The sequence below is a fragment of the Barbatula barbatula genome (genome assembly GCF_947034865.1).
Source record: "Barbatula barbatula genome assembly, chromosome: 6".
Taxonomy (NCBI): domain Eukaryota; kingdom Metazoa; phylum Chordata; class Actinopteri; order Cypriniformes; family Nemacheilidae; genus Barbatula; species Barbatula barbatula.
In genome coordinates, this window is record NC_136765.1 from 11,414,966 (window position 1) to 11,424,956 (window position 9,991).

Genomic DNA, 9,991 nt, shown 5'->3' on the forward strand with positions numbered 1-9,991 from the left:
CACAACACAGAACAAAAACGGAAAAGCAGTTTTAAAATCTTTGTTCTTCAGTAATAATTTTGTGCTACTTTAAAGATAAGTAGTATTGGGATAAGGAGAAATGGTTTTGTTTTATATATCGTTTTTCTGTTCTGTTAACCTGTTATTGTTACTTTTTTCCAGTAATAATTTAGTGCAAAGCTCATGTTTGCAAATTCTATTACAGTAATAAATAAATATATTTATTTGGTTTAAACTAGTTCCCATGTTTTAACATCTACATGATTTACTAGCCTACAGACACATTAGGACCACAAATCACAATATATTTTAGTGCTCATGGAAAATATTCAGATTTAGCATGCATTGCACATATTTACACGTATGCATAAACAAAAAGGCATCTATAACCTCTCAAATCTGTCATTGCAGTTTGAAATCTTCCCACCTTGACTTTTGCTACTACTTTCAAGATAAACCAGTTGCAAAACTAACTTGTGCACTTGAAAGCTCAGAGGCAAGAGAAAGAGGTGCATTTGATGACGTCATGCAGCTGAGCCACACCGCCCTCGACTGGCAGGAAAATCACTTTGAAAGGAGTTTTATAAATATAATTTTAGGCATAAATGACAATAAAGATATTGAATCTGATAAGGCAGATGTATAAATTAGCAAGTTTGCTAATGATAATGATCAATATTAAATAACAGAAAATATACAGTCGGCCCGTCATTGTGGCCTGGCACATTATCCTGCGGCTAGTCATTACAACATGAGTAAATAATTGAACAAATATTGATTAAATATTTTTAAGTTCATCTGTAAAAATCTAAACCTTCCATGAGAAAAAAACTTCCAGTTAAACCCACAACCCCAATACTGTTTATGGTGACATTATAGTCAACCTGGCATTAAATTCTAAAACAAACCATTGTACACAACGGAATAACGAAAGTAAACAGAGTGATGTCAGTAAAATACATTTAGGAATGTTTACTATAAGTCATGAAATAGTTATACATGATAGTCTACATAAGTGTGATGGTTTCACTTAATTGAAAACAGTATTATTTTAACCCTTTCATTTTGATTTTCCTGCCATATGGGAGCGGTGTGGCTCAGCCGCATGACTTCATCAAATGCACCCCTGTCTCTGGCCTCTGAGCTTTCAAGTACACAAGTTAGTTTTGCAACAGGTTAAACGCGAAAATAATAGCAAAGGTCAAGGTGGGAAGATTTGAAACTGACTGGTTTGAGAAGTAGCAGATGCCTATTTGTGGTTGCAAACGTGTAAATATGTCCAATGCATTTGTATCTGCCAATGTATTTTGCAAATGCCAGTTTACACATTTGTGACTATTTTTCTGCAACTTATCGTAAGGGAGATTTAAGAAGCAGATGTAATGTTTCTTCTATTGCTTCTGGATGTATTTAACAAAAAGTTGCCTCTGTGTAAACTGAAATTAGCAGACCCCTTGCAGTTCCACAGAGGACCCCGTAGGGGCCGCGGACCCCCGATTGAAGACCCCTGTGCTAGAGAATTGATACAATTCAGGCAAAATATTGAAAAACAAGTCTTTGGTATTTGAAGTTATTGTTCTACCGTGTTTATAATTTATAGATATAGGCATTATACAACAGTATTAAATCTAGACTATGATTCCTAAGGTCAGTAGGTCCTGACACGTGTTGTTTATTGCCTATAGAGTTGAGAATGTCTTTGCAGGCCAGTCCATAAATATCTGTATCCTGATCTACGTGGATGTTGAAGTCTCCAACGACAAGGACTCTATCTGCGGTTAGCAGAAGTGGTTACTAAGTGTTGAAGAAAAGAGAAGAGAAAAAAGAGAGAAAGGTCATCATGTGGAGAGCTGGATCTGTCAATCTCAGGAGTGCCCGGGCAACCCAGGCATAGAACATGGATACAAAAGAAGAAGTTGATAATACACCATCAAATCAAAATACACAAACAAACACCAATTACTCGAACCTACCCAAAGCCAAACAATAACAAACATTCTGAAATCAAGACCTGCGAAAAACCAATGAACACCACATTCTAAAATCTAATTTACACTAAGACAACAAACGGCAACATGCTAAAAGCTCATTCACATTCTAACTAACATGCTAATTCACATTCTAACTAACATGCTAAAAGATAATACACATTCTAACTAACATGCTAAAAGCTATTAAGGAATCCTATAGAAATGTGGGGGGGGGGGGGGGGTTGTGTTTCTGTGGCTAGTAAACTTAGAACGATTTTTACCAGGGGAGCACCTCAATTACCTCAGTTACCTCTGGAGGACATTTTTCGATCTAAGGACAAGAGCAGGAGAGAATATTTTTCTATGAAGACAGAATAAACACACTTGTACGGATGTCATACACTGTGTTTTCAATTTTGTCTTGTGATGAGTTTCTGTAACTCATTAGCAACCAAACATTTTACCTCATGGTTGTGTTGCATTGTCTTCCACATGTGACATCAAGCTTGTTTTCGCTATTTATGCTTACTAAACAGACATCGTTCCTCATTTAAATGTATTTTATACATCGCTGTACAGAATTGACACTAGCTACATATAGAGAAAAACCTTACCCGTGACAAACCTCTCAGATTCTCAACTAAAGCTGTGGGAATCGAGCTTTACACTCTTCACATGAGCAGTCGATTACTACCGGCATGCAAAAGAAGTTTTTAACCGCTTTTGCAATCCTTCTCCAATTTCCTTTTTTTGGAAGAGCAATCTTGTAAAAAAGAATTGAAGAAAAAAGACAAAATAAGCTCTTGTACAGCTGTCAATACATTCATATATACATGTGTGATACACTGACAAAAATGACACTTTAGACAAACTTAAAGAAGGACTTTTATATTGGCACTTTGGTTAATATCAATGTTAACAAATATTATTGTTTTACAGGCAATATGAATAATTTCAAGGCTATTAAACAGCTCAATATTATCATGAAGGAACAAAAGATGATCACAGCACAAGCATTTCCAAAGCAATGTCTTCTTTTGACTTTGATATTAAAGGAAATAAGAAGAAAGGACATTTACCTCCACGTTGTCTTGTGTGGCATCTTCCATAAGTGACACCAAGCTTGTTTCCACTGTATATGAAAACAAAAATATTCACTTACTGAACAGACATCGTACTTCATTTAAATGTATATTAACCATCGCTGGGCAGAATTGACATTAGTCACATAAAGAGTAAAAGGTTCTTACCCGTGACAACCACCTCAGATTTTCCTTCTTCAGGAAGAGCAATCTAATCAAAAAGAATTGGAGAAAAAAAGTCAAAATAAGCTCTTGTACAGCTGTCAATACATTCATATATACATGTGTGATACACTGACAAAAATGACACTTTAGACAAACTTGAAGGACTTTTTATATTAGTACTTTCTTTGGTTAATATAAATGTTAACAAATATTATTGTTTTACAGGCAATATGAATAATTTCAAGGCTATTAAACAGCTCAATATTATCATGAAGGAACAAAAGATGATCACAGCACAAGCATTTCCAAAGCAATGTCTTCTTTTGACTTTGATATTAAAGGAAATAAGAAGAAAGGACATTTACCTCCACGTTGTCTTGTGTGGCATCTTCCATAAGTGACACCAAGCTTGTTTCCGCTGTATATGAAAACAAAAATATTCCCTTACTGAACAGACATCGTACTTCATTTAAATGTATATTATACATCGCTGGGCAGAATTGACATTAGTCACATAAAGAGAAAAAGGTTCTTACCCGTGACAACCACCTCAGATTTTCCTTCTTCAGGAAGAGCAATCTAATCAAAAAGAATTGGAGAAAAAAAGTCAAAATAAGCTCTTGTACAGCTGTCAATACATTCATATATACATGTGTGATACACTGACAAAAATGACACTTTAGACAAACTTGAAGGACTTTTTATATTAGTACTTTCTTTGGTTAATATAAATGTTAACAAATATTATTGTTTTACAGGCAATATGAATAATTTCAAGGCTATTAAACAGCTCAATATTATCATGAAGGAACAAAAGATGATCACAGCACAAGCACTTCCAAAGCAATGTCTTCTTTTGACTTTGATATTAAAGGAAATAAAAAGAAAGGACATTTACCTCCACGTTGTCTTGTGTGGCATCTTCCATAAGTGACACCAAGATTGTTTCCGCTGTATATGAAAACAAAAACATCAATTTACTAAACGGACGTCGTTCGTCATTTTAATGTATAAAACATTGATGAATTGCAGTATATACTTGGCAGATGAGACATTAGCCACAAATAACGTTAGAGAAACATGTTTTTTTTTTACCTGTGACCAACATCTCGGATTCTCTAGAAACGCTCGAGGAGTCGAGCTGAGGAGATCCTACAGGTTTACACTCTTCGCAGTTGCATTCGATGATAACCGGCATGCAAAATAACTCGTATAGCACTTTTCCCAACCGACAGCGTCGAGAAGTCTCCGTTGCGCTCATTTTCACTCGATGAAAGTCGTTTGTCCGCTTAAAAACAGCACGTAGACCGCGCGCGCTGTGCTTGTAACGTTACGTTACCTCAAAACATTGAATAAAAACATATTGTTGGACAAAATGTCCATTCATCTTAATTCATCTCAATAATCTGAACATCTTAAAAACTACCGATATTTGTAAAGTGTAAAATAATATTTTTTTACCCGCACACCGAGAACAAGACTTTTGTAGAAATTTTACTTTACATCTGCAAAGTGAAAAAAGGTCTCAAGAGCAGTGTTGCAATGTATGAAGTAAAATACTCAAGAACTGTAATTATGTATTTTTGGGAGTATCTGTACTTTACTTTAGTCTAAATATTTCTGCAGACGTTTACTCTGATACGTTTCCCCTAAGCGCGTTACTACAAAATAAAAGCATAGAACCTGAATCACTTATGGTTTAAAGCTCAATGTCTACGCGGTTAATGTCAACACAAGGTTATAATGTGCTGCTTCTTTTAAAGATAAACCGAAATTGTTTCCGTTTCATTGAATTATCAAATGACTTGTTGTTCCTTCCTGTATAAGAGAAATGCAAGGAAAGAAAGAAATAAGGGCCAGACAGATTTGTTCTGATTTTGTTCCAAGTTGTTCTCTTAGATGGATGACATTGGGGTGGGAGGGAACTATCCTTTTATAAAGTTATAAGTTATAAAGTGAAGTTATAAAGATGTGGTTTCTGAACTTGAATTTTGATAGTTTAGCAATTTGCCAACATGTTGTTCGAGATAAAACTACTGAGCTTGAGACAGAGCTCTTCCAAAGTTATACATTTCTATGTAAGCACCGTTTTTTATCTTTATCTAAAATATACATTTATATTAACAACGTTTGCTTCAACTTTACTTTAAATACTTCAGTAGATTTAATATAAAAAGTACTTTTGATACTAAAGTACAATATTTATCTGATACTTTAAGACTTTTACTCAAGTTATATTCTATGTTACTGTCACTTCTACCAGAGTCATTTTCTGGCAAGATATTTGTACTTTTACTCTAGTATTGCTTTTAGGTACTTCGCTGGTTAATGCATTATGTAGTATTCCTGACCATAGTTCTCCAACTTTTCCTTTTCCTCTCTTTAACTTGGATCTCTCCATCTTCCCAGCTGCAATAGATTCCAATGGTACGCACCACAAATATACAGAATGCACATAAAGTCAGGCAACAATGTACATCATAAACCAGTGAGTGACTATTTAAGCAGGGGCAAGGACGGGATATAGTGTCAGTTTATCAATTGAAGTCCAATTTCCTAAAATATTGAATGTTTCCTTCTTCAGACTTTAACATTAAATTAAAGACAGTAAGTTAAGTAACTCAATTTAATATGTGAACCAGTGACCGTAACCTACTCCAACATGTTCAGTAAAGCTTACTTTAACAGTTAAAACTAAAAATATAACATGTTTTTCTTTGCATTCTTTTATAGTCTTTTTTTTGTTTAATCCATATGGTAATAAAAAAGCCACAGATCTCGAATCATAACGTTTCAAAACATTTATTTTTAAACATGTGTTAAAACATTGTGAGGCATAAACAATTATTAAATTTCTTGCATATCTGAAACAGTATAAAACAATTGCTCGTACTGATAAACTGCGACAGAAGAGACTGAGAGCTGAATCAATTGAAAAACATGAAACTGAACATACAAGTTCTTCATCAAAGTTTTCACAGTAAACGTACATCAACTTGATAACCTCAGGTAAGCATTAAATAGGTTTAGATAGGGTCCAAACAAGAGACAAACCGCAAGAGGCATATCTCTGACTTCATCCATTGCGATATCTCCCTCTATGATGATGGCTGTGGAGAGTGAGGAGAATCTTCATTGATGACTGTCAGAATGCCAACAGGGATGTGCTCAAAGTCGTTCTTATCCGAGTCCTGAAAATAGGTTATTGAAAACAATTAAATAAAGACATTTTTACACAGTTGTGGTCTTAAGTTTATATATGCATCTTTCAGAATCCATAAAATGTATGAAAAATTCAGTTTTTAATTTTGCAATGCTACTAACAAGCTGTTTAACATAACATATGTTTACATATTATCCAAAAGACAGACTAATTACCGAATTAACAAAAATGATCCCATTGAAATGTTTACATACGTGGTTCTTAATAATCTGATGTTACACAGAGTCATCAACTGTTGTAATAGATTTATATGCTTAGGTTCCTCCCGAGCTTTGTTAATAAAACATAATTTCACGAGTTCGCCCTCGTGAATAAACAGCTCCTTGTTAGGATAGATTGGTAAAGCATGGGCATGAAGGTTATGCGTATTTGGCTTGTTGTGCAGGGAGTGTGCTCCGAGCTCGCTGGATCTATCCGAACCCGGAGCACTCTACCCTGGTCAGGGCAACCGGCTCGAGCCCAGAACACCCCCCCAAATGCAGATAGAGCTGGACAGCCGCCGGAGTATGCATACACCCCGGGGGCGATTGCTGCTGCGATACTGGCTTCATTGCTAATGGTGTCTGCTGCTTCAGAGCACTAGTTGGAAGCTCGGGGCCCTGCGGGGGCGGTCGCTACTGCGATACTGGCTTCATGGCGAGTAATGTCTGCTGCTGCAGAACACTTGTTGGAAGCTCGGGTCTCTGCGGGGGTGGTCGCTGCTGTGATACTGGCTTCATTGCTGGTGGTGTCTGTAGCGGCCCCTTGGTTATATTCATCAAGACGCAGAGAGTTTAAAACGGGTCAATTTATTTATTCCTCTTAACGAGCACCATGCACCATGAACACCGTGAAAACTACAGAAGAATAGAAGAAATACAAAATGCTTCTATGTGGCTTCACATATGAATCATGTTTACACACAATACAAATAATTGTAACAAATGACCAATATGAAATGAAATAAAATATGTTTTTATGTTGATAGCATGTGCAATAAACTCACAAACAAATTAAGTACTGACATTCTCTTTAACTTAAAATCCGTTCTGATAATAATATAAAATCCACACATTTTCCTTCATACCTCATTCCGCTTCTCCAAGGGCGCTAATTCAAAGAGTTTCTGCCATCAGCTAACATGCTCTCTAGCTCCACACACAATCACAGTTCGGAGCTCTTAGAAATGACATGTACGAGCAATACAAATCCCCACAATACCTGGCTTAGGAGGCTAGCCTTATCCATTAGGCCACTGGGGCGCCGTTGCCTAGACCATCAACAACAAGCAACAACACACTGGTATTTGGACACAGTTGAACAAATTTACAAAGCTTCTTATTAGGTTGTCACTGCGTTTCTGAGTCTGAAGCGAGAGTGCTGCAAATAAAGGCTGGTAATATTTGCTGAGAAATACAGACAGCTTTTATCCATATGCTCGTGTTTCTTGAGCCCAGCTATCAAGTGCCTTAAGTTTGCAATCAGGCAGCTGCTTTTCCAAGCATGTTTTTTTAATCATTGTTAAATTGAGCCAGACACCTTGAGCAGACTTGCTGCGAGAGAGAGAGCATTGCGCGTTTCACCTTCAGTGGGTAGTAGCAGAGGATGGTTTTGATCCATCGACCTCTGGGTTATGGGCCCAGCACGCTTCCGCTGCACCACTCTGCTGCCGGGACTTGAAGCCACAATCCCTGGCTTAGGAGGCCAGTGCCTTATCCATTTGCCCACTGACGCTCTATTGGCTGGCCTATCACCAGTAAAAGATCTGTTGTATTTGGCATGCATTGTGCACAAAAAGACAGCACATGCTCGTGTTTCTTGAGCCCAGCTATCAAGTGCCTTAAGTTTGCAATCAGGCAGCTGCTTTTCCAAGCATGTTTTTTTAATCATTGTTAAACTGAGCCAGAACGGAGAGTAAGGCTCATTAATTCTAGGAATATTCACAGAGAAACATTAATTACCTTTGCATTGTTTTGACCCAGCAACGTTTGTTTAATGGGCACAGCGCTTAGGTGCCTTTAAATTACTGTGAGAAAGACAAATCCTGCTGCTTTTTCAAGCATTTTTTATATGCTCCTTTCTTTAGTCATTGTGGAGGGGCACATTTTAGCACAGTTTCCTGTGGTACAGTTGTTCATTAAAAACGGGTTAGCAGAGGATGGTTTCAATCCATCGACCTCTGGGTTCTGGGCCCAGCACGCTTCCGCTGCGCCACTCTGCTGAGCCACACCCCAGATGGGACTCGAACCCACAATCCCTAGCTTAGGAGGCTAGTGCCTTATCCATTAGGCCACTGGGGCTCCGTCGCCTAGACCATCAACAACAAGCAACAACAAACTGGTATTTGGACACAGTTGAACTAATTTACAAAATTTCTTATTATGTTGTCACTGAGTTTCTGAGTCTGAAGCGAGAGTGCTGCAAATAAAGGCTGGTAATATTCGCTGGGAAACACAGACAGCATCAGAATGCTTTTATCCATATGCGTGTTTCTTGAGCCCAAATATCAAGTGCCTTAAGTTTGCAATCAGACAGCTGCTTTTCCAAGCATTGTTAAACTGAGCCAGACACCTTGAGTAGACTTGCTGCGAGAGAGAGAGCATTGCGCGCTTCACATTCAGTGGGTAGTAGCAGAAGATGGTTTTGATCCATTGACCTCTGGGTTATGGGCCCAGCACGCTTCCGCTGCGCCACTCTGCTGAGCCACACCCCAGATGGGACTCGAACCCACAATCCCTAGCTTAGGAGGCTAGTGCCTTAACCATTAGGCCACTGACGCTCTATTGGCTGGCCTATCACCAGTAAAAGATCTGTTGTATTTGGCATGCATTGTGCACAAAATTGACAGCACATGCTCGTGTTTCTTGAGCCCAGCTATCAAGTGCCTTAAGTTTGCAATCAGGCAGCTGCTTTTCCAAGCATGTTTTTTTAATCATTGTTAAACTGAGCCAGAACGGAGAGTAAGGCTCATTAATTCTAGGAATATTCACAGAGAAACATTAATTACCTTTGCATTGTTTTGACCCAGCAACGTTTGTTTAATGGGCACAGCGCTTAGGTGCCTTTAAATTACTGTGAGAAAGACAAATCCTGCTGCTTTTTCAAGCATTTTTGATATGCTCCTTTCTTTAGTCATTGTGGAGGGGCACATTTTAGCACAGTTTTCTGTGGTACAGTTGTTCATTAAAAACGGGTTAACAGAGGGTGGTACAGTTGTTCATTAAAAACGAGTTAGCAGAGGATGGTTTCGATCCATCGACCTCTGGGTTATGGGCCCAGCACGCTTCCGCTGCGCCACTCTGCTGAGCCACACCCCAGATGGGACTCGAACCCACAATCCCTAGCTTAGGAGGCTAGTGCCTTATCCATTAGGCCACTGGGGCTCCATTGCCTAGACCATCAACAACAAGCAGCAACACACTGGTATTTGGACACAGTTGAACAAATTTACAAAGCTTCGTATTATGTTGTCACTGCGTTTCTGAGTCTGAAGCGAGAGCGCTGCAAATAAAGGCTGGTAATATTTGCGGAGAAATACAGACAGCTTTTATCCATATGCTCGTGTTTCTTGA

General features: G+C 38.1%; 1 protein-coding gene across 1 annotated transcript; it reads right to left on the reverse strand.

Annotated features, from left to right (window-relative positions):
• Positions 1 to 1,566: 1,566 nt before the first annotated feature.
• On the reverse strand, positions 1,567 to 4,893 carry LOC306895062 (uncharacterized protein). Its single transcript, XM_079457968.1, has 8 exons — positions 4,313 to 4,893; positions 4,116 to 4,168; positions 3,754 to 3,796; positions 3,583 to 3,635; positions 3,221 to 3,263; positions 3,050 to 3,102; positions 2,585 to 2,733; positions 1,567 to 1,794 (listed from the first exon to the last, which is right to left on the reverse strand). The coding sequence occupies exons 1-7, from the start codon at positions 4,476 to 4,478 to the stop codon at positions 2,611 to 2,613; spliced, it is 534 nt and encodes a 177-aa protein (XP_079314094.1). The 5' UTR covers positions 4,479 to 4,893; the 3' UTR covers positions 1,567 to 1,794; positions 2,585 to 2,610.
• Between the last annotated feature and the right edge of the window lie 5,098 nt (positions 4,894 to 9,991).